General features: G+C 38.2%; 2 protein-coding genes across 9 annotated transcripts in view; one reads left to right on the top strand and one right to left on the bottom strand.

The window, feature by feature from the left end:
* Positions 1-1,511: 1,511 nt before the first annotated feature.
* On the bottom strand, positions 1,512-10,299 carry LOC128855157 (unconventional myosin-Ib). 3 transcript variants are annotated; one of them, XM_054089855.1, is made up of 21 exons: positions 10,162-10,299; positions 9,801-10,000; positions 9,631-9,746; positions 9,502-9,572; positions 8,410-9,440; positions 8,273-8,336; positions 8,152-8,165; positions 8,011-8,095; positions 7,849-7,943; positions 7,636-7,783; positions 7,469-7,567; positions 7,158-7,381; positions 6,728-6,975; positions 6,534-6,670; positions 4,925-5,511; positions 4,457-4,516; positions 4,044-4,375; positions 3,824-3,959; positions 2,730-2,882; positions 2,533-2,660; positions 1,512-2,465 (listed from the first exon to the last, which is right to left on the bottom strand). In XM_054089855.1, the coding sequence occupies exons 2-21, from the start codon at positions 9,903-9,905 to the stop codon at positions 2,342-2,344; spliced, it is 3,957 nt and encodes a 1,318-aa protein (XP_053945830.1). In that variant the 5' UTR covers positions 9,906-10,000; positions 10,162-10,299; the 3' UTR covers positions 1,512-2,341. The 3 variants fall into 3 exon arrangements, with proteins under 3 accessions (XP_053945830.1, XP_053945828.1, XP_053945829.1); XM_054089853.1 differs by lacking the exons at positions 1,512-2,465; positions 2,533-2,660; positions 2,730-2,882; ... (8 more) ...; positions 7,636-7,783; positions 8,152-8,165 and having other exon boundaries at positions 7,852-7,943; XM_054089854.1 differs by lacking the exons at positions 1,512-2,465; positions 2,533-2,660; positions 2,730-2,882; ... (8 more) ...; positions 7,636-7,783; positions 8,152-8,165 and having other exon boundaries at positions 7,852-7,943; positions 9,801-9,988.
* A 1,103-nt stretch (positions 10,300-11,402) lies between these two features.
* The window catches only part of LOC128855155 (leishmanolysin-like peptidase), a 66,557-nt gene continuing 52,422 nt past the window's right edge, over positions 11,403-25,537 (top strand). For 2 of the 6 annotated variants that reach the window (XM_054089851.1, XM_054089846.1), the window contains exon 1: positions 11,403-12,366. In XM_054089851.1, coding sequence (XP_053945826.1) covers positions 12,190-12,366 — 177 coding nt within the window. In that variant the 5' untranslated portion in view covers positions 11,403-12,189. The remainder of the gene's footprint in view (positions 12,367-25,537) is intronic. The other 4 variants (XM_054089849.1, XM_054089850.1, XM_054089848.1 and 1 more) reach the window with 4 other exon arrangements.

Here is a 25,537-nt window from a genome sequence, read left to right as displayed (position 1 = left end):
ACTCATCTAAACACAGTTACTTTAGGCTCATAAAAAGGAAGGGTCGATCCAAGTTTTACCGCTTGACCCGGTACCCAAATTAGCAGGATGCGATAGTGTGTTCCTGTTGACAGTTATGATTTCGAGGTTGTAAAGGACTTCGTATACTTGGGAATCAGCATTAACACCGATAACAATGTCAGCCTTAAAATCCAAAGTAGAATCTCTCTTGCCAATAAGTGCTACTTCGGACTAAGTAGGCAATTGAGTAGTAAAGTCCTCTCCGGACGAACAAAACTAACACTCTACAAGACTCTCATCATGCCCGTACTAACGTATGGCGCAGAAGCTTGGACGATGACAACATCCGATGAAGCGACGCTTGGCAAGATTTTTGGACCCTTGCACATTGGCAACGGCCAATATCGTAGGCGATGGAACGATGAGCTGTATGAGCTTTACGACGACATAGACATAGCGCAGCGAATAAAGATCCAGCGGCTACGTTGGCTGGGTCATGTCGTCCGAATGGATACAAACGCTCCGGCTCTAAAAGTATTCGATGCGGTACCAGCTGGTGGTAGTAGAGGAAGAGGAAGGCCTCCCCTGCGTTAGATAGATCAGGTGGAGAAGGACTTGACTTCACTTGGTGTGTCCAATTGGCGCCGGTTAGCATGAGAAAGAAACGACTGACGCGCTTTGTTAAACTTGGCCAAAATCGCGTAAGCAGTTATCGCGCCAAGTAAGAAGAAGATAGTGTGTTCCTAGCAGATTAAGTTTCTCGATACACTCAAGGACCAGTGAAGTCTTGATCACACAGGACGATCGGGCCATGAGAGCCGTCTGACTGTCGCTCAAAACGGCAATTCGCTCATCCCGGAAATCGCTGCCTAAGTTTATCTCTGCACATAGACAGAATACTCAGTTGGACTTGGTTAGTACTAAAATGTAGTTATTGCTCTTACACGAATTTTGTTTATTAATAAGACACCCTTTTAGCAATTATGTTTTGTTTAGAAAAATATTTTTTGTTTGGAGATTCGTGTAGAACGAAAATTTGGTGTAAAAAAATTTATTAGTGTGAACCGCATTATTTCAAAATCGTGTAAAGAAGACTGTGCAAAAAGAGAGTTGGCTGCTTCTGTTTTGTATATTAAATTCACGTTTAATTCTGAGGATATATATTTTTTTTAAAACACCATTGTTGTCGTTTTTTTGTTTTTTGATAATTAACAAATGAAAATGTTTTTTTTTAAGATTTTTTTGTTTGGTAATCAGTAAAACGATTTTTGTTTTGTTAAGCAAGTAACATTCACATAACTGAAATTGAAATCAAAACGATTTTTTTTGCATAAAATTAACGTTAATGTGCAGCAATGGTCTGCACAAGACTGTAATGCTAATGATGATGATGATGATGTGCAGCTCTAATAAAAAATTATATATAAAATAGAGACAAACAACACATTCTCTTTGAACATTATATTTATTTCTTCTAAAAAAAAAAAATAAATAAAAAAAGGAACCCAAAAATTAAATCGGCAGGTAAAACCACCACTCCTCCGAGTGCAATACTGTCGTGGCTGTTAACAATTGAATGCAAATAACCATAATATGTTAAATTATCATGGCAACACAACACCTAACTAAACATGTCGAGATTGAATTGAATGACGATCTACCATAGTTTTCTTCCCAAACGTAATCGGCAGGCCCGTTTATAAGCCATTAAAAACTTTTCATAAAAAATCATGCTTTTTAAGGCAGATAAAAAATGAAAAAGAAGATTAAGTTTACAATGTCGAACTATATACACCAAATCCATTTCAAAATCGAATTGTTTTCCAGAACGAGGGTAATTAATACGCTCATATTCCATTATAATAATACAATATTTAATTCGAGAACAAGATAAGGGAGAAATTTAAACTATAAAATATTGAAATTAATATACACAAGCACACATACATATATTAATTACTCAATCATATTACCAAAAGTATTTCCTTTCACGAAAGTATCGAATTCTCTTTTCCACAAATATGTAAAAATATTATATTATTTAGCGTCATCAACAAGAAAAATCATGTTGCAAAGAGTATACTTTTTACGTAGCTTTCTTTAATAATTTCGCAGAAAATAAATCTTTGGTGAACTCTTTCATCTAAAATACTCAATTTAAAACGACTACTTTAATTTATAACAGTTTTTCCTTTTGTTTTTGTTTTAGCTGATTGTCAGCGATTTAAGAAGAGTCTATAATATAACATTGTGTTGAAACACTTCGGTAATCTATTTTACCCCAGTTTCAAAACACTTTTGAAACTTCGACAACATTCACTTAAGCTAATCTAATACATGATTACACAGTAATCTCCATACGATTCGCTTTGCGTGTTACTTTTGGTTGGGATTGGGCCAGATCGGACATTCCACTGTATTTAAATGAGAATATAATTGTCTGTTGGCCAAAATTAGCTTCAAATCTAAAATGAAATTGGATATACAGCTTCTTTTTTGTTTTTATATAAATTAAATACCATTGCAACTTACTCGGTACTAATGTGTATTTCTGGTGGTTTCCCTGTGGCATTTTGAATGACAAGAAACATCTTGGTTACAATTTCGATGACATGTCCTGTTTGAAACACGAAATCTCCTTTTTTCCGCCCAAATTCAGACTAGAAATAAGAAATTAAAAATAATTAAGAAATAAGTCAAAAATATTGCAGTTGTATGTGTTTAGCTACCGCTTTGACGTGAAATACTGCGACATCGTCCAGATATGGACTGAGAGACATACGATAAATCTCCGCTGCTGGCACCCGGTATTTGATCTGCAATGTGCGCTGGTCCAGCAAAAGTAGCGATGATGTTGATAATACCAGCAATATTGGCACGAACTACGATTTCAAACACGTTTAGAGTCAATTAGAAAAATAAATTAAACCAAGTAAGAAGTAGTGATGAAATTCAAACATGTTTTGGATAAATTAGAAAATAGTGTTAGGAGTGTTGATGAAATTGTATAGAAGTATTTAAAGCGGCCTTGTTTAAGTGCCCCTTTGCTATATATATATTTAAAGCCAAGGCCGTTGTAACCCAATGGGTTGGTGCGTGGTTCCCATTCGGTAGTGTTCGGGCTGGAAACCCCGGGCACCAAATGATAGAAAAATAGTTTTCTGCTAGCGGTCGTCCCACGGCAAGCAATGGAGATTCTCTGAGTGTATTTCTGCCTTGAAAAAGCTCCTCATAAAAAATTATCTGCTGTTCCGAGGCGTTATAGAATTGTAGATCTTCTTTCCATTTGTGGACATCAACACGCAATATGTTCCACCTAGGAACTACTAAACTACATTGGCATTTGATGGCGAGTTTATTACAAATCATCCGATAGCTTTGTATGAAGTGAGCAGGATCTCGTGCTCCACCCAAGTGCGAATAAGTTTTGGGAGAGTGATTCCTATGCCAGCTTTGCAACAGTACCAATTTTTAGTGTGGGTTAATGGATTTTTTTGCTGTCCTGTAGATGTTAATGCATTCCATAAGGAATTAACCTTCAATGCAACTGTTTTGTTCACTGCAGTAATCTGAGAGCGTTCGAAATAGGAACAAAATACAAAGCCGTTCACTTATTCAGTAATTCAGCTCATCTGTCAAAAAAATGTACTTGTGATAATTGAAACGTAGTCTTTTCTTAAATCCGTTCAATAAATCCAACCATAACCTCAAACAGACTCATTATAACTCATATATGCCTAGTGCACTACGTTACCGTAAATCTCACTCAATACCAAATAGGCGCAGTCCCACCTTATTTATGATTCTTATAACTATTGCTCACCTTCCCACTGGAGCGCGTAATTTTATTAATTATATCCGCAAAAACTACATATTGGTCATTGGTTTCCACGCACATTTTTTTCCATTGCTGGTTATGCCGTAATCGCACATAATCTCCCACGAACGGATGACCCACGCTACGAGAAAAAAACCCCAATCAAGCTTCAGTTACAGAGAGCCCATAACAAGGTTGAGTAAAATAGTTTGTGTTTTAAGCTTACCTACGCGAGTATGATGCTTTCCGGTCCTTAAAGATAATACTGGCAGTAACTTTTTCGCGCATTCGATTACGTGAAGTCTGATCGAAAGAGCTGCGGTAAATATAACATTTCCAGCGATGGTAGATAACTCGAAGCAACCGAGATGTTTCGGCAAGAAACTTGGGCGACGTCGGCCAGTCTGTCGAAAGCGGACTTAAAGTGTTCGGCGGCAATCGCATTGGTATGGTAAGCAAATATTGGCGAACTTTCCAATGGCGGTAATACCTCGATATAATATCGACAGCCCAATTAACTTGACGCTTGTACTTCATAACGGTATACTCCTTACGCGCCTGAAAAAAGAAAATACATGTTGAAGAATGTTACACAGGAGTTGTTTGTTCCGAAATTAGTTATTGCTATGGTATGCTTACACTGCGGTAGAGACTCCATAGGTGCTTTCGGCCTTTAAAAGGAATGCTAAAGCGACATTCCTTATTAATCAAACAGGACATGCATTAGAAACAACCAAAAGCGAACAACGAACAGTTAACACGTATGTATGTATATATATGTATATAGATATATTAAATAGTGTATTTAATAAAAAATAATACTTAGTAGGATGGCAGTGACCGATTAGTTACTATTTAGAAATCAACTAAGTAAGTAATTATCGATAATATCGATATCGACTAATATGTAGTTTACCACAACAAAATTAAAAGTCAATAGCAAATATTAACAAGCTAAAACATACAAAAGCTTTATAAACAGCGATCAGAGAAGCTGAGTTAGAGTTTTTTCGCCCGATCGAATTTAGCTTTTTAACTATTGCACACTGCTAAATCTAACTAACTAACTAAATACTGCAATGATTTATTAACTCAAAATTTACCCACCCTCCAAGTGCGCCAAGCGCTTGCTATAACAATCTGGCTATGCCGCATTCGAAGAAAACGTTTTCGTGCCAAGTACATTCGAAATATAGTTTGTATTAGTATGGCCAATTCATTGATGCGCTCTCTTCGGAATTGCTCCAATTCATATTCGGTGCGCGGGCTGCGTACAAATACGTTTTTCGTGCCGATTGTAAATTCAGCCGCTGGTAGTGGTAAGCTGCGTATGATGAGCGCAATACCCTCCACAATAGTGCAACCAGTGCCACTGTCAGTACTCCCAGCACCATGGTAATGTGGCCACGTTGAGCTATTTAACAATTTGTAGCGGTTGAAGAATTTGGCATGCGGCAAGTGGAAGCAATGCCCCGTACGACAGAGATGTACCAATGGCATTAAAGACATGTAGCGCACCTGATGCTGCACCAAAGCCAGATCGAACGTATGCGACTGTTTACACTCATTCGGTTTTATACAGAATACGTAGTGCGAACGCCGATTTTTGATTATGGCTAATAATGTATGCAGTTGAGTACGAACGTTCGAACTGAGGGTGGTTGGCTTGCGAGATGTTTGGCGCCGTGGATTGCCTATAAGTAGAACCGAATTAAAAATATGTAAAATGTTTGGAACAAAATTTAAAACTACATTTGCATACAATTGTACACACGTACACATTTATATGCACCAATATAACAATACATCTGACTTCCTGCTTGCTTGAAAAAGCTATAAATAATATCTATAATAAAATATCTATAATAATTTTCTAATTTAAGTTTATATAAAACTTTATAAAATCAAAATTAAAAAATCAAAAAAAAACTATTAATTAATAGTTACGTAAAGAAGTGCCGTAGGCCCCATCAGCTAGTATAATAATAAATAAAATAAAATAATAATACTAATAGTATTTTATAAATTCGAATACTAAACAACTTTATATACTTATGTCTTCGCATGGGTTTTTTTTTATAAAAAAATTAGCAATATTTTCTTCACTTTTTACCAATTTCCAAAAACCGAATTATTTCAACTGCCAAATGTTCAATCTTGTTGTTTATGAGAAAAATGAAGGGCACTAGAGAAAATGATATACCGTTTGGAAGTACCCATCCATTACAAAGTATTATTACTCGGCCAAATTTAAACCAATTTATGCTGAAAGCGCCAGTGCTAGTGACAGATAAATAATTTGAACATAATTTAATAGAGCTTAGCGATCTAAACAGGGAAAGATTGGCAAGTCAGTAGATCAGCGCATCGTGCGAATGATAGAGCCTTTTCCGGTCTTATCGGAGATACAAGTATCCTAGACATGCCGTTATATGATCTCTTTGACAATTAATAGACAATGCGAACCTAAGTCCTTACCATGCCGTTCGGTTCTACATTACCGGAACGACACGGACTTACATCCGACTGCTGGAGTGACAAGCAACATTCCCCATACGAGGAATATTTATGCTGCTACAACAACAACGAATCTAAATAGTGATACTACTAAATAAATAAATTATTTTCTCCTTCCCTTAACATTCCCTATGTCAATGCTTCTTAAACGATACAAGGACTAAAATCACTTCCAGACTCTAATATTAAGTATTTTTACCTTCTGGAAACAGGCTTTGAACTAGAGGCAATTTACTTTGGTACAATGCTCCACTAACGAACTTCGGCAGAACGTCGGAATTTTTCTCCAGAAATCGGTGTATCGAATAACTCACCACATTCGCAAAATGGCGGATTCTAAAATGAAATGAATATTTTTATAATATATAATTATAAAATAATTACATTATTTACTTGAAACACATTGAATTTTGACTGCCAGTCATGAAATTCGGATGTCCCGCACAACATTGTTGAATGCGTAGCAAAAGCGCTTCGTTGCTGTTAAGATGTGGTTCATTAATTAGGCTTAAAATACCGTAACTTGGCTTGTCGATTAGTTCGCAAATTGACTCATTGTCAAAAAAGTCCACTCGCGTCCATTCAAGTCCCTCACGGATATAACCTTCCTGCTCTAGCCTAAGCACGTTATGAACAAAATTCTGAAAATTTTATAGGCAAGGTTAGAACATTCAATTAAATAATGAAATGACCAAGAAAAAAACTTAGGCATTACATGCAGTTTAATATGAAGTAAATGTACATAATTTTGATTTAAACTGCCATTAAGCATGGACGTACAATTTAAATTTACCCAATAGTGTTTGTCAAAATAGGTGTTTACCTGGTGTATCTTTTCGGCACTGTAATTTATTGCGAACTGCTCGAATGAGTTGTATTCCAGCAACTCGAAACCGTAAAAATCTAGTAAAGCTAAGTTCTTCTCACGCTGTGTAGACTTTAGAGTTTCATTGATCTTGTTCACCAACCAAGTAAAAAGCCTCCCATAGAGTGTACGACAAAGTGTGTTACGTGTATTGGCCGCTTGACGTGCGTCTAATTCGCAACCTGTAAAGAAATGATTACTTTCACATCTTAATAGGCTGAAACTATGCGTATTGTTAATCTGCTATCGTTAATCCAAATGAAACTTACCCACATCTTCCAGAGTGCTGTTTGAGCAATTAGCTCGAGTAAGGCAATTAATTAAGATTTGAGCTTCTAAACTTAGTAAGTGCGCTGTCTCTTGAACTTCTACGAGTAAAAAAAAAAGAATAAAAATACATCGATACATCTTTTTGTATAGAATTCGGAATACGTACCGTAAACATTGGATATTTGACAGCCTTCAGTTCCATCAATATTTGTTATCGGAACAAAAATGAAGTTTCCTAACTTTAAAACGATTGCAATGACACGAAGTATGGCGATAATTTCATCACACGACAAACCAAGTATCTCAAGTGATTTCTAAAGCATACAATAAATAATCATGAATAAATACAATTAGAATAATTGTTATGTATTTTACGCACCTTTGTATAGTGAAAATTATCGCGATCTTCTTCAATGGCAGTTGTGTTTTTTAAAATATCATATTTTTCCACATTTCGATATAGCTTAAGGGACTCTAATAAAAAAAAGAAGAATATAACAACACTTATTGGACCATAATTTTCAATAGTTTACAAACGCACTTAACAACGGTAAGTCAGCTCCCAACAGCAACTGGTAGAAAATATGAAAGTTGCGTTCCCCGACACTGGTATTGGTAATGCGAGTCTGAAATTTGGAAATTATATTATAGTAAATCTTGTACGACTGATTTCACTATTTACCTTTTCCAACATGTCTAATTTCAAATATTGACAGACATGAAACAAGTTGCGTTAATGTAATTATGTATCAAACACATACCCGCTAATAACTATTTATGTAAATTGTTGTTAATATACTTACAATGTGTTATATGTACGCCCATCGGATCGCCCTTGAAGTCTATTTCAATATCAAACAGTTTGCCCTTTGGAAAAAGTATGTTTATATTTAACTTTTCTTTAAATAAATATTTTTATATATAAATATATGACACTTACATAACGACTAGAATTACTGTTCTTTAAAGTCACAGCGTTTCCCATAGCCTCAAGGAAAACATCGGCACAGGTGACGCATTCTCGCAGCCTTTGACTAGGCGACTTTCGACGTGACCTTGTGTTTGGCACATTCATTGTTCCTGAGAGTGAAAGTGATGATGAAGTTTGTGCACAAGTCGCCATATTACTTGGGTTAATAGTAGAAGTTGTGGCCAACTGATTCTGTTTGTGTGCCTCATAGAGGGATATACGTTGTGTTGAACCGATCAAGGTCGAACGGTCCGTTTGGCTTTCCATAGAGTGTTGATGTAATAAATTGCAGAAGCTACCTCGATGCATGGCTCTAGAAGGTCCCGCCAAAAAGCTTTGTGTGGTGGTATTTTTAAAAGGCAAATTTCGAGAGTCTATTTCCAGCGCTAAGGCGCGTGTACATTTGCTATGTCCACACTGTCGACAACCTCCACTGGATGAAAGTCCACTATGGTGGACGCTATTCAGGCGCTTAGAAGTGGCTAAATTTGCACTCATAAGGGTGGCAGTGACCATAGGGCCCGTTTGTGTTGGCTGATGCTTGAAGCAAGATTTTGAAGGATGCTTATCAATAGCATGAAAATTTCCTTTACCGTCAAAAAATGAAATGTTTTCAGTACTTTTATGATGGGAGAAATCGAAATCGACAATTTTCTCTCGTATATTCCGCCGAGATTGGCTGCGGTCTGAACTTTCAGCGCGAGTGCGTTGTGCGGATACATTTGTCGTGCTGCAACGTCGTGGCCCTGGCCCGGGCGAAAGCGACTGCCGCCGAGAAGTGTTTGTTATTGTCATGACACTGTCAGATTTTTTTGATAAAGCAATATTTGCGGGTGAACAATTGCTAGATGTACGCCGATGCATGTTAACGTAACCGGTGTAAGCATTGCTCCCTGAGGGCTCTTTCCTAAACTGTTGTACTGGTGTAGTTTTATCTTGAATATGTGTGAGAAAGTTCACAATCATTTTGAATGACTCCGTTTTTCCAGCGCCACTTTCACCTTTCGAAAATAAAAGAGATGTCTAAGAGAGGATTGCACTATTTTAATTGTTCCAACAAACCTGTGAGTATAATGCACTGATCTTCGCTTTGGTCCTTAAGTGATTGAAAAGCCAAATTAGCCAAACCGTAACTATATTAAAAAGTTTATTAAGTTCTAAATATTCATATATATATACGCTTAGTTTTACATATGCGGTGGTAACTGAAAGATTCCTTTGCTGCCATAACTTCGAATAATATCCGCCGTTCGTTCTGATATGTGATGATAGGGATTAATCGCGACAACAGATGTTCCAATGTATGTCTAATAAAACAATTGGAAGTTAAGTCTCAAACTAGCGATGGTAGTCATACTTACATATATGTGGTCACGTTTGTAGCGAAGGTGGATGTTATTTATAAAGCTGTCCTCCGAAAGATTTTCAAGCAGAACGGAGTCCCATGTTCCTATCTCTTGCTCCATTATGTGCAATAACCTTTTTTTTACTATTCACAATTTTATTGAACCTACAGGTCACAAGTTAACAAGCTATCCATTCTCGGTGACTGGAATAACACCTTTTAATTTTCAATTATTTAGAGAATAATTTGGTGAAATATAATGCACATATGTATGTATAATCCTTAAAAACAATTTTCTAATAAGATTTTTTATTTTGGCACCATCTTAAGGCTTTTGTCAATTGCACTTTTCTACAGGTGATTGTGCAAGTACTTACTTTCAAAATTAAAATAATAAGGCTGCTTTACTTTGAATTATGAGTGCATTTTGATACTGCAATGTTTATTTTTTATTCAAGTTTTCACAAGCATAATTTTTCACAGTACACTTAAGCATTTTCACATTCTTTCACATTTTGCCACTTTTGACATTTACTCAAATTCACACAATTCCATTCGCTTACTTTGACTTTTTAAAGTTATCAAGGTGCTGCCACATATAGGATAATGAATTTAAAAAATGAATCATTGTTGTTTTTCTCTTTAAATCTGTAAATTTAACTTTTTTAACAAACTCAAAAAAACTTTTTTGTTAACAAACTCAAAAAAACAAAAAAAAAAAGAACAGTTTGAAACTTAATCGAATTATGTAAAATATTGTACATATGTAAGCAGTTAATATAAATATATTTTAACTTGGACAATGAATTATGTATATTTTACCTCAAAGTGTATTAAACAAAGTGAAATAAGTAAACTACATTTAATTTTCCATGCGCATATTTTGGTATGTTTGCATAGTTGTGGATGAAATCGGTGCTTTCAAGTTTATTTTGCAGATTTTATCTTGCAATATACTTTATTGATCATAAACATTAACCTGTTAAGCGATTAGTTTTTCTTAGACAGCTCGATTTACTGTGCTGAAGACTGTCGATGCAAAACAGGTTTTCAGCCAATATTGGATTCACCGTGCGCGTTGGCTGAACGCTACTTCATAATGTCAAAACAACAGGAAATTTTTGTTTTTTGCTTAACTTTAAATTTCATAGCAAATGCAATATCCTTTTTCGGCATGATTCACATATACGACATTAACTGAAAGATGAACTTTTGAAATTGACGCATATATACAACATAATCAATTAACAGGTTAAGATATAAGCGTGTTGCTACTTCCAGAATTTTGAAATCAATTAAGGTATGTATTTATATAATTTTTGTTTAATTAAAAACTTTTCTTACCACTTGCATCCTTCAGTTCAGTAATTTATTTCAATAACTATTGATTTCATATTTGTTGAGCAGTGATGCCAAATCCTTTCACGGATTATAGAAAATTGTTGATGTGCGTTTTTTTATTTTGTTCCAAGTGCAGATTCTTATGCGGGTATAAAAAGGACGGCTTTTGTGTTCCATCATAGACAGCTGGTCAAAATATTTATTTAAAATAATACTGAACTTGGCAACTCAGCCGTCAAAGTATGTCAAATTTGCGCAGCTGCGTTTGCAGTTTTTCATCTTGGCCATTCATTCATTTTCTAAGGTCCATGTTAAGATGTTGTTTGGTTTATATTTTTTGTATAACAATGTAATGTTCGCGTATATTGGTTTTTGTTGACATTTTATTTCGAGTTTATGCGCTTAATTTTGGTTTATGAAGCTTCGAAAAAGTGAAAATTTCCTATCTGAGACAAAATAGTGAGAGGTGCTCAAAGAAAAAATGCAGTGATGGCGGTAAAAGAAAAAATACATGAATAAAAATGCTCAAGAAAAACGAAGTTTTGAAAGTTTTTGCGAGATTCACCTTTCGAATAAATTGCTAAAAAACTAAAACTTCTTTGCGATATTAGGTCCAGTTGCCAATACAAAAAACAATAAGCATTTAAGGGGCGATAACTGCAGCTGCAACAATGATATGTTGATGGTTCAAATACCACCATTGTCTTGGTCGCACCCATTTTTAGTAGCTGAGCGTTTGTTTTAATTTTGTATTTTTAGCCGTCACGTAAATTACGAAGTTACGGTATTTTTGTGTTAAATTTGAAACTTGTGATGTGCTTTAAAGTGAAGGTAAAAATGGTGTAAATATATCCAGACTTTGGCTTTGCTTGCCAAATAAATCCATTTGCAGTTCCTGCCAAAAAAGTGATGGCCAAAACAACGACTTCATTCCTTTTATTTTGATTTTAAGAAAAAAATCGCACACCCTTCCATTACATGAATTATACAGCAGTTCGCTAAAAGAGAATCTGTTAATGTATGTTTTGCAAAAAAAGTAAAGAAAAGTTAAAAAAAAAAATATAATGTATAACAAATATATCCAGCGAAAGTGCTATAGATATGTAATTCTGCCGAAGAAAAAACATTTCTCAATGTTTTCAACGTTTTATTACAAATTTCACTGCATCATTGGCTTGCTGTTACTGCCTCTTATAACAGCAGATGACAATTGCCAGCATTTTCATCCCAAAGCACATGAGGTAAGTTGGTACCCACTAATAAGAAAACGATTGGATTTTCACAAGAACTTACAAAATGTAATTAATTTCCCCAATAGTCAAATCAAAAAACTAACTAGATAGGCATATTTTGAGGCGTATTTAATACACTTTTAATGAAAATTTACTTGAATTGTTGAATTTCAAGGAAAATTTTGTTGTCATTTTAAAGAAGTATTAAGATATTATGTTTATGTTAATATAAAGATATGAACAAATATTAAAAATTAGTAAAACCAGAGAACTCTGTACATAAGGATTATTAAAATTTTGATGCATATTTAATAAATTTGTCGTAATAATATCGTTTGCGGGAGTTGCTTATTTATAAATTAAAGCTACTTAGCAAGTTTTAATTTTTTTGGAATTTCTTTTTTAAGGTTACTAGGTCTGAAAGATTTTGTAACTAATAAATATTTATGAATCTTAATTTTTCGCCTCAGTGTCAATAAAATCAAACGTAAAACAGTATCCTAATTAGCGTCGTGAGCAATTTGAATATTAATGCTCTTGTATTTTTATGGTAAATTTATTAAATGGCCATTAATATCTCTCTGCTGCACAATACGAGTATCAATGATGTTGAAATATTCAACTTGATAACTGAATATTAATTACAGTGTAAATAAAACTAGTTGAACATACACATATGTAAGTATGTAGGCAGACGGTATACAATACACAAATTATCATGGCCGTAAGGTTAAACCTTAACAGGTTATTGCACTCATAGTAAGGGATAAAATTTGTTGCAACTGATTAGTTGTAAGCAAACAGGGTCTGCGTGCATGCAACTGAATTATTTTGTAAGCCTGCATTTTATTCCGTCTCCGATCAAGCCAATTATTTTTTAGTTAAAGCTTTTCATAGCAGAAATACCTATACTCAGAGCGCTGCTGCTGACACCCGAAAGACGACCGCAATTCGATAATAATTCGTCTATAATTTAATGTTTCATACCTAATGGAACACGGAACCTATCGATTGATGGTTACACATAAACCTATCCATTTATGGTACCCGATTTTATTAATGTTAAAGTAAATATTTCACTATGACAGAACTTACATACATGTTATATGTACCATATATGTATGATACATGTTCCGTTCCTAAATACCTTTTTTTGGGACAAATTTAAACAACCCGTGGTGTATGAAAGTGCAAAAGTGACTAGCAGCGACTTTCTCGGATGTTCAAAGAATGAAACGTTTTTAGATGAAAATGCGATACAGAATTGTCAATTACATATTTGAGGATTTTCACATCCGACCCCTTCTATTAAAAAGAAAATTATCTTATCGTGAGAAAGTCACTTTTCTCTAATTAATTTAAATCTATTTTTGGTGTTCTTTTGACCAAGTAGAAAATTTATATGCTGCATCTCTCTGAGCGGTAAGTTAACGCTTTTAAAATTTCGGTTAACTGTTCTCGTACAAAATGTGTCAAAGTGACAGTAATATTGTCTAATGCGTCCCAAACTTTATCTATTTGACTTGGCTCTCTTCTATATTAATCGCGACCACGTATTTCATATATTTAACAAAACAAAAGGATAGCATCTGTAATATCGGAATCCTTGACATCTTATTGTTCTAACAGCAAAAACATTTCTCATAAATGTTACGAGGATGCTGCTGAGGTATCCATAAGCAAATTATTAAAAAAATGTATTTCCAAAAATTTGCTTTAAAATTTCTGTTGTTGTTGTAACAGCATAAAATATTCTTCAAATATATTTTCGTTTATTTTTCTTCGGTAGCTGCAGAGTTGACTGTCTACGAGTGGACTGTTGGTGTTGTTATTTTAGCAGTAAGAACATTGCCCACACATGTACGAGGACTGCAGCTGGAGTGACAGTCCTTGGCCGGATATAAATCCGGGTCGTTACGGTAACGTAGAACCGGCTGCGGTGGAAACGACGACGACTGGGCTGTCTTCATGTCATGAAACATTATTTTCTATGCAACCAGCATAAATTAAAATATTATTTCAGGATTAAAACTAAATCAACTATATGGTTTATTCGAGATTTAAACTTGTCTTGTTTCGTTTTGGATACAAAAACGTCACAGCTTGCAGACAAATTCGTTAGTCGATATTCAATTCTGCTCCAATCTCTAAGTCACTGAAGAAGTCATTAACTTTTAGCGCTCTGAAAAACAATTGTTGTAATGAGAAGAGTGCTAATGGAGAAGTGGGGGAGTAGCTAGGCATCGAGTATATTTCGTATAAAATTTAAGGTTGGCAACGCCACATTATGGCTGGCTGTGTGCTTGCGTCCCAGTACAAAAGAATTTGTATGTAATTATAGTTTATTCTGAATCACTTGTTCACTTATATCAGCCAGATCAAACTAAACTATTTAAGCTTAACATTGCTTTTGTAATATGATTAATTACGTGATTAGCTACAGAACCAGCCATGGCTAACACTATTGAACAATTGAACTGTCCGAATCGAATGACGAATCCGCTGAAGTGTGAAAGTACTTGTAATTACAAGTCTTAAAGACATGAGAAAACAATACAATTTACTTAAGGTAATTTTGAACCAACAAAAAAAAATCCAAGACAAGAAAAAATACAAAGAAACTAAACTCTGACATAACACGCATTAAACATTTCCACGCTCATGCAAAGTAATTTTAAGTTTGCTTATACATACAAATGTCAATTGGTCCATGTTTCTATTATATTTATGTGTGACTATTCCAATTCGCATGTTGGCAAGGCATCTTTTCTTATAATTTATGCACATTTAACGCAGAATAATAAAAAAAACATTGTATCTTAACAGATAATTTCCATATTAATAGGGTAAGATAAATTAGGGGTTTCTTGCTTCGTTAAAGAATCACCTTTGTGTATCTGTTATTTTTAAGGTTTTGTTGAAGGAAAATTGATTATCGAAATGCAGGTTTTTCTACTTTATTTTTTTTGTCACACATGCAGCAACATAAAAGGGGAAAACTTGAAAAAGACAACCTCTGACGAAACGTTGCATTGGCAAATACGATTTCTGATTACATGAAATTCGAATATGTATTTATGTATGTACATACATACCTAAAACAAGTTTTTTGGACGCCCTTGGCTAAAATGCATTGCGGATGAAATTCGGGTTTTTAGATTGAAATTTTTGATTTATTGTAATGGACATCTCATTAAGATCGTTTTCATACCCCCGCATTTGTGCCCATTCGGTATTATAATTTTGTTCACATAATGGAGATCTAAAAGCATTAATTGGTCGAGATAGATATTTTTATATACGTGTATACCAAAATACTTAGAATGAGCAGAGAAGTCGATTTAGTCATGCCCGTCTGACCGTCGGCCTGTACGAGTAAAAATTATATTTATTTCAATGAAGCTAGTTCGTATTAAAAGTGGGCGAAATCGGACATCAACTGCATCTGCTCACCTAACACCTCGCTCCCTTTGGACCCTCCCCGTCGAAATAGCATGTTTCTTGGTCCTACCGTTGGCCGATGGCCAAATGTGATAGATTACCAGGTTTGGCCATCCAAAACAAAATCGTGAGAGTAGCTTCGGCAACCGAAGTCACCGGTGCTTCATCAGTAGAATTACGCCCGCCCACACGTATTCACACACTCGTCCAATCAGTCGATGTTCAGACGGCAACCAAGTAACATGAATAGAGACTCCGTTGATTTTTTCTTTATATCAGCAACACAATCTCAGTTTTGTCACAAAAAAACCGTCGTCATAATCCAGGCGGCGTCAGCAAATCAGTTAATTCCTTGAATAGCGCTGAGAGAGGGTTAACGGTCTGACATCTGCGTTCTGTACATCGTAGGCAATGGCGACTGGTAATAACTACAACCTGATAAAAACAACAACAATTTCAAAAAAGAAAGACTAGGATATCTCTTTTATAAACGAAGTAAAATTACTCAAATTTGGTGGAAATAATGAACTCTAGAAAATAATTACGACGCAAGTAAAATGTTGGTAAATGGGTAGTATCTTGCCCTCTTTTTGGCCAATGCGTGTATCTCAATAACGACTTAATACAACTCGCTTAAACTTTCTCGGTAAATGTATTGCACCCCCAACTCATTTAGATCCGACATAATTACTATTAAATTCGGTTGAAAGCCTCACCCACTTTTTATATGTTGAATACCAAGTTTCCTTTCGTCTCACTGATCTTTCAAGTCTTTACTTTTATTGTCTATAAATTGCTTTGGTTCCAAAAATTAACAGCCAACTCAAATTAAATTTTACTAAAATATGCACGGGTATATAAAGTTCCGTCCGAACGGAATTTAGCTTTTCTTATTTTTTCAATTAAAAACAAATATCAGGTTTGGTTGAATAGAGAGTTTTTGTAACAAAGAGTGTAGACATGGAGGTAATGCGTTTCCGATATATGGTAGACTCGTGAGATTGATCGCAAAATTTGATCAAAGTCGGGTTGTATCTCGTACTTCAATTGAAAAATTATTATTCGGTTATTTTCATACATCTTTTCCTTGAAAAATTTTCAAATTGAGAAATTCAACGTCGTAAAATCGCATTATTTTAGAGCCGTTTTCTGAAAATTTAATTAAGTGCTTTTTTAGAACATAACACAGGTTTACAAATAATCAATCACTTTTTTACCCAAGAAACAGACCATCTAACTCCTAACTAACTCTAACTCTTTTTTCTGTTATTTATCTTTCGAGATACCGGCAAGTAACGGTCTTGGATTAGAGCAAAAAAGATAGATCACAAATATTTCTAATATCTGGAGAATCCCTCAAACGACTACAACAAGTGGTATATAATTTTTCATTATTATTAAACGTTTTCAAGATATTTAAAAAAATATGAAAATTTTGTTGAGTTTTTTTTTACTTATTTCTTAATAACTAGAATAAATTTACGAGATAGATGAAAAAATTATCGAATGCATATAAAGCGTTTTTCAGTAAGAGCGCTTCAACTTTTGTTTTGAATAAAACACAAACGGTTTGACTTTTTTAACTAATTTTTTTTTTATTATCGAGTTTGAACATATACATTTAAGTATGAAATTCGATTTCTTTTGCATGACCACCGCGTGCACGTTTTACGAAGTCCAATCGTTGAACCCAATTTTCGACCACTCTTTTGCATAAATCGGCCGAAATTCCAGCAATTTCGCGTTCAATATTGGCTCTGAGCTCACAAATCGTCGCCGGCTTGTTACTGTAGACCAATGACTTCACATAACCCCAAAGAAAATAGTCTAGAGGCGTCAAATCACATGAGCGCGGCGGCCATTCGACCGGTCCATTTCTGGAAATAATGCGCTCATCGAACTTACTCTTCAACAAATCAATTGTAGCGTGTGCTGTGTGGCTTGTGGCCCCGTCCTGTTGAAACCACATGTCGTCTAAGTCCATACCATTCAATTGCGGCCAAAAATAATCGTTTTTCATGTCGCGGTATCGATTTCCATTCACAGTAACGTGGCGATCGTTTTCGTCAACGAAAAAATATAGGCCAATTACGCCGCCGGCATGTAAACCGCACCAAACAGTGATTTTTTCGGAATGCAACGGTGCCTCATGAATCACGTGTGGATTGCTTTCTGCCCAGTAACGCATATTTTGCTTGTTGACAAAGCCATTGAGCCAAAAGTGAGCTTCATCACTGAAGATGATTTTTCGGAACAGAACGATATTTTCATAAAAACAACAGAACGATTATTTTCATAAAAAATTTGCACGATTTGTAATCGTTGCTCAAGTGTGTAGCGTTTCATGCTGAAATGTATACTAATGAAGTTTACAAATGACAAGCGAAAAATAAAAAATATTTCGTCGTTCGCCCTCCCTATCGGAAAAAAGTTGAAGCGCACCTATTGAAAAACGCCTTATTTGTATTGAGTTGGGGAATAAGCTCGTAGCGTTTTACCGAAGACTTTTTTTTAACAAAAAAACAATAATTATATCAATAAGTTAATCAATCATATATTCGCCGATGCTGTTTACAACCCCTTCCCACCTCTCGACCAATTTCTTGATGCCAAAAATCGCTGGTCAAAGAAGTTGTTAAGCCAGTTTTTAAGAATATCTTTGTTATCGAAGGTAACGCCCTTCATATGGTTTGACAGGGAGCGGGAAAGATGGTATCGGTCGGTGCAAGGTCCGGAGAATACGGCGGATGCTGAAGGACCTCCCGTTCGACCTGTTGTTGTTGTTGTAGCAGTATCTTCGCCCTGTCAGTGTAGTGTAAATTACCGGTCGTCTTCGTCTAGCTCATCTAACGGTAGGCCCAGGAAACTGGCAGTTTCGACGGGTTGGGTCCAGAGGGAGAGAGGTGTTAGATGAGTGGGTTTGATGGGGCATGTGAAGAGGTGGTTAGTGTCGTGCGGGGTACCTTCACATGCAGGACATATGTTTAGTATGTCGGGGTCGATTCTGGATAGGTAGGAGTTTAACCTGCTACAATATCCAGAACGTAGTTGTGCCAAGATTACGCGGGACTCTCGAGGAAGCTGGAGCTCTTCGTCTGCGATAGGTGGTGGTTGGACTCCGATAACGGCATTCGGGGGTCGGGAGCTTAGGAAGGTGGTAAGTGTCTCCCGATGAATGTCGTTAATAGCCTGTCTGTATACTGTCCGATCCTGGATTGGTCTGTCCGTTTTGTCCTGGATCTCGTCCACGTAGTTGAGGAAGTGTCTCCTGATGTGCCTGGGAGGTGGCTCAGGCTCGAGCAGGTGTCTGCATGGGTGAGGCCTGCGGTGACACCCAAGCAGAAACTGCTTGCCGAGCATTTTGTTATGCTCCTTAACCGGGAGCATGTGCGCCTCGTCATGTAAATGGTAGATAGGGGACATCAGGAGACATCCTGTCGCGGTCCTGATGGCAGTATTCTGGCAGGTCTGAAGCTTCGTCCACTGCGTATCACTGGTTCCAGGCGACCAGACAGGCGCGGCATAGTTCAGAACCGGTCGGCCTATTGCTTTGAAAGTCGACAGCAACATTTCTTTGTCTTTGCCCCAAGTGCTGCCGGCAAGCGACTTGAGGACCTTGTTGCGATTCTGTACTCTCGTTGCAATAGCGGTTGTGTACGCCGAAAAGGAGAGCAAGCTGTCAAAGGTGACTCCCAAAATTTTGGGGTTGTTTATCGTCGGAATTGGGGTATCGTCGACGTGTACCTGAAGTGGCAGCTTGACCTCCTTTGTCCAGGTGGTAAATAGGGTCGCCGTGGATTTAGTGGGAGAAAGTTTTAAGTTTCTCGCAGTGAAGAAGCGAGAAAGGCTGGCGAGGTAGTCGTTTACTTTTGAGCATAGGCCATCAATGTCATTGCCCGACGCCATTATCGTGCAGTCGTCGGCATATGAGACCAGTGAGACTCCCTCTGGTGGCTGGGGGAGTTTCGAAATATAGAAATTAAAAAGCAAGGGTGAAAGGACACCACCCTGCGGTACTCCTTGCTTTATTTTCCTCTGTTTTGAGGTTTGGTCTCGAAATACTACCGACGAGTGACGACCACTCAGGTAGTTCGCGGTCCACCTCTTCAGCCCTGGCGGGAGTGTCGACTGTAAAATGTCATCTAGTAGCGTGGCGTGGCTGACTGTGTCGAAAGCCTTTTGTAGGTCCAACGCTACTAGGACAGTCCTCTCGCAGGGGCGGTTTTGGTTAAGGCCGCGGTTTACCTGGGTGTTTATGACAGTGAGTGCCGTGGTGGTACTGTGCACTCTACGGAAACCATGCTGGTGTGGGGCTGGAGTCAGGTGTTGAGTGAGGAGTGGGAGTAGAAGGGCCTCAAGTGTCTTCACTACTGGGGAAAGGAGAGTTATCGGACGATAAGACTCCCCTTGGTTGGCGGGTTTCCCAGGCTTCAGCAGTGGGACCACTCTCCCTAATTTCCACTTATCAGGAATGATGAGAGTGGCCATAGACAGGTTGAAGACCTTTGTGAGATATTCTACTCCCAATGGACCCAGCTTTTTCAGCATCAGCATGTTTAGTCCGTCGGGGCCAATGGCTTTTGATGGTTTCATGTGTTTGATGGCCCCCTGAACCTCGTCACTGGTGAAAGTAAGCGGTGCACTGTTGTAGGGCAGTTTGTGCAGCCGTCTGGTGGCACAACGTTTGGATCTGTCGACCGGAGGATGCAATATAAATTGCCGGCTAAAATAGCTCGCGCATCTCTTCGGGTCCGACGAAGTACGACCGTTGAAGGTGATATCCACCTTGTCGTTGTGCTTCGTCGGGTTCGACAGGGACCTTACGGTGGACCAGAGCTTGCTCACACCAGAGGTGAAGTTACAGGACTTCAGATGCTCTACCCATTTGGTCCGCTTATGTTGGGTGACCAGTTGCCGGATCTCCAAATTGAGATCCTTTATACGAGGATCCCCGGGATCGGCCTGGCGTAGACGGTCACGCTCGTTTGCCATAACGGCTGCTTCGGCTGGGAAATTGGGACGTAATTCCCGGATCCGTCCAGCAGGTATGAAGCGAGCCCTGGCGGCTGTAATCGCCTTGCGGAGTGCGCGTTCGCCTGCGCGCACATCGGTGGGAGTGGGTAGGGCTGCGAAGATGTTCTCAGTAAATTCAGCGAATCTGGTCCAATCAGCTTTGTTAAGGTTGATATATGACCGGTGATCCGCGGAAACAAAATCGGCGGGTCTCTCGATCGAGATGATAATGGGCAAGTGGTCTGATGCAAGCGATAGCATAGGTCGCCAGGTTATGCTATTTATCAGTCCAGCGCTAGCAATTGTTATGTCAGGCGAGCTGCTACAATTGCCCACTACCCTAGTGGGGGCGTCGTCGTTTACAGTGCTGAACGTCGAATCGTCTATCTGCTCTGCCAATAGCTGTCCCCTACGATCATTTGGCAGGCTTGAATGCCAAAGATCGTGATGCGCGTTAAAGTCACCTACTACCAATCGGTTTTCTCCCCTGATGAGCGCACCAATATCGGGGAGATATCCTGCCGGGCAGCAGGTGACAGGGGGTATATAAATATTGTAAATTTCGAGCTCGGCATCGCCTGACCGGACAGCTATACCTTGACGTTCTAAGGTGCTGTCCCTGCGGTCGATGCCTTCATCAATAAGACGATACTGCACTGAATGGTGTACTATGAACGCTAGGCCACCACCGTTGTCTCGCTCGCGGTCCTTTCGGTGCACGTTATAGCCGTCCCTGGTAATCAGGGGGGAGCTAGCGTGCAGTTTTGTCTCTTGGACCGCAGCTATCTTAATTCCGAACCGACTCATGAAGTCGACTATCTCGTCAATCTTACTCGTTAGTCCGTTGCAGTTCAGTTGCAAAAGCTTGAAGCTTCGCGGGAGGGTCGTCGTAATTCGGGGGGTGAGGGATGCGTGATGTTGTCTGCGTTGGTCCTGCTGTGCGTTCCGCAAAATGGGGAGTGGCCTGATGTTGTCGGGTGGCCGCGCCACGGTGGGCGGTTGCGGGTGCAGAGCTCTGCAGCAGGGGGCAACGTAGTCGTGTGTCCACTCACGGGTGGTGTGCAGGCCGGAGCACCTCCGAAAGTGACACCAGCCACTGCAAGAACTGCATTGGACAGTTGTCAGGTTCCGAGGTACTACGGTCTGGCACACGGAGCAGACTGTGCGGGGGACCAAGAGCTGCTGGTTTGTCCCCGCACTGGGGTAGGAGCAGGAGGGTTGTGGGTTGGAGAGGGAGTCGTGTTGCTCTTGGGGGCTCCTGGCCGTTGAGGTGTTGTTAGTGGCGGCAGTGTGATGTGCCGGCACTGAGGGCAGTGTCGCCGTAGAGGCGGTGACCGCCTGTGGGCGGGAGCAACACGTGGCCACATACCTTGTGGACCACTCCCTGTGAGTCTTAAGGCCTGAACAGGTCTTAAGATGGCACCACCCGTTGCACTGGTTACACCTAACCGAGGTGGAGTTCGGGTGGAGCCGTTTGTGGCAAATGCAGCAGTAAAATACTTCAGGTCCGGGGTTGGGTTCGACGCCAGCCCGGAAGAGAAGTATTTGGAGCAAACTGGCTGCAATGAGTTGCTCCTGTGACGAAAGGTTTAGGGTAAAATACGGTGCACTAGACAGGGCTAGTGTACTGGGGCGGCAGCCCTTGGTCGGGAATAAAAACCCGAGTCATTCCGGTAACGTAGAACCGGCTGCCATGGGAATGTCCCGTTCGACCTCTTAGAGTACGGCTTTGACGACTTGTGCAACATAGGATCTGGCATTGTCGTGAAGGAGTATGGTTTGACCATGTCGATCAGGTCTTTTCAGTCAAATAGCTTCATTCGCGCGGTGTAGCTGGGCAATGTAGAGCTCCGTGACCGTGGCATTATTTTCGAGTATTTCCCAGTGCACAATGCCGTCTCAGTTCCACGAAACATATATCATGATCTTCTTTGGATGAAGATCTGGCTTGACTCTTAGCTTTGACGTATCTGCTGTCGCCACCCACTCCTTTCTTTGCTTCATATTGATGTATATGCACCATTTCCCATCTCCCTTGACGGTTATGTTTCTAATTCCGAAACAAGGAAAAGTTATGGTAAATTGTGGATTTATAGGCATAAATTATATCAGAACTCATTATTTTAGTTACTTTAATATACAAATGTTTAAAAAAAGTTTAATATCCTTTGTTCAAATTTAGTAGGTGTTGCTGTATTTTCACAAAAAAAAAAAGGAAAAAAAATATTCCGACAACATTAATCTTTGATGGCGCGGCAGGTTCTGAGAGAGAGTGAATGAGTAGTTTTGTTGCATACACCATATAGTCCTTAGCTTGACCTCGTACCCTTAATTATCTTTTGCTTCGAGTTTGGCAGAAACTCTTTAATGGAGTAAAAGAGGCCTGCGAAATTTCATTTTAACCACTTTTTTGCTCAAAAAATTGAAAAAATATTGTATCAATTTCTTTATGGCATAACATGTTTATGATAACTAAAATAATACTACTAGTTATGTTCACACATTTCTATGGCATGCTATTATTTTAGGGTATTGATAGCCGCAAACCATTTTTGTAAATAATGAGCCCGTAACGAAAACAAATCATTAACAACTACATGACCTTAAGATTTGTAATTCGAATTCTCAAAAAAACAAAATTTATAAGGCATGTACACTCACCTATTTTGTTACATTTATGTACATATGTATTTTATATTATTATATATTAGGCTGGGTCGCTCTGCTTACAAACACAAAAAAAAAACAATATATAATGGTTAAAAAATCGTGCCTTAGAAAGTCAAACCTAAACAACTTTAAAACTTACTTTCTCCTGGCAAGTTTTAGTGAGAGGCAAATTAGGGTGAGACTGCCTTTAGTTGTTATGGCAATTGCTAACAATTTTGATACAAAAATTGTGTCTCGCATTCTTGCCATACTATATTTTTAGAGTTATGTTACAGGCGGCCCAGTAAATAAACCCTAATATTTAAAAATAAAAAAAGTTATATCGTTTCTGGACGGCAGCGGGTTTTATGCCATCGGGGTTTTGCCATTTTGGGAGGTTGTAGCTATCACTTCGAAGCAGGTTAGAAAGCACAGCCTTTGTATTACTAAACAATGTGCTCTGAACAATTACAGTCGCTACAGCAGCCACTTAATTCATACGTTGGCGACGAATAACCGTCACTCTCTTTTGGGGAGATTGCTGCAGTGTGTCCTCAAATGTGTTTTTGCTTTGGTTTTAATGTCAATGTTGACACAATGCCACAATTAAAAAACGAAGTGGATCATAAACCATGATTCAATTATTAGAGTTTTGCTCACTTGTGCCATTCGACACGCAGTTTTTTAAATTCTCCATTGATGTGTCACTCCAGCGAAGCCATTCGGTTTCATCAGTTTGCACTTTACCACTCGCAATGTTGCAGGCTGTGATTAATTAAAATAACAAAACAAATAATTTGCATGTGCACTTCTGTTAGGTGTTTAGCCGAGCTCCTCCTCCTATTTGTGGCGTGTGTCTTGATGTTGTTCCACAATTGGAGGGACCTACAGTTTTATATCGGCTCCGAATGGAAAATGGTTTCTCATGAGGAGTTTTTTCATGGCAGAAATACACTCGGATATTTGCCATTGCCTGTCGAGGTGATTAATTACATATTGCTAAATGCTATATTTGAAATGCATAGGGCTCGGATTATGAAAGTGAAAACAAAAGCTTTTTCTACAAATTTTACTTTTCCTCTACTTTCACTCAAAATTTCTTGAGTTAGCAACTCAATGTCTTGCTAAATGAGCCCATTTGGCAAGAGGGGCCGAGAAAGCGCCTTAATGAGCAAACCGTTTATTTTTGAATCATACTCTACACAAGAACTTGTGGCGAAGTTATATTTGATGGGTGCAAGGCCAGGTGCAATTTTAAATGCTATTGCGCGTTTTTAGAAAGCCGGGAGATTTAAAATCGTCACAAAAAAAAAAAAAAACTCTTCGAAAACTTGCCCTTAGAACATGGGAAATGGTGAAGAATGTGAATGAAAGAATGTGGCGAAACTGCGCTGTTTTAGGATAAAAGATCGGCAGAGATATGGGTGTATGCCACAAAGCGATATAAAACGTAATTAAAAAAATATTAAGATGCGTGCTTTCAAAGAAAGTGAATTCATGGCCTAACGGAACGTTGGAGAGTAATGAGATTTAAGAGAAGTAACCAATTCCTTCGGCAGCATTCAAGTGGTGATATCCTTTTTAGCGACGAGTTTATTATTAAATTATTCTTATTGTAAGATAGCCACAACGCCTAAAATCATGGGGTATATGCAGCAGGGATCGCTGATATCGCCGATTTAAAAATCAGTGGGACGGTATCAAAAATGTCATCCGTTATGCTATGGGGGTATTTCAACAAAAATACAAGTTAAAATTAACGCTGCTTATTATGTAGTAAAAATTTTAAAAAAGTATTCTTACCACACACCCCGAAGCTTGCTTCCATCAAGAATTCGCTCCTATTCAAAAACCAAAAATTGTTCGAAGTTGGTGGAAAACGTGTTTTATTTCATCCCCCAAATGAAATGATTAGATTATTGCCTGTGGTGCTTTATGTTGGAAAAAGTGAAAAACATAAAGCAACTGAAGATATGGGATGAAATACTTGATAAAGTCTTTCGAGACGTCTAAGCCGCCTTCCCAAAACGTTTACGGCTGGCAAAGCAGATTTGAAATAAATCAATGAAAACCAAAT

This window comes from Anastrepha ludens, chromosome 2 (assembly GCF_028408465.1).
Source record: "Anastrepha ludens isolate Willacy chromosome 2, idAnaLude1.1, whole genome shotgun sequence".
Lineage (NCBI taxonomy): Eukaryota > Metazoa > Arthropoda > Insecta > Diptera > Tephritidae > Anastrepha > Anastrepha ludens.
The sequence above is the reverse complement of the archived record's forward strand: the minus strand, read 5'-3'. Positions and strand labels throughout refer to the sequence as shown.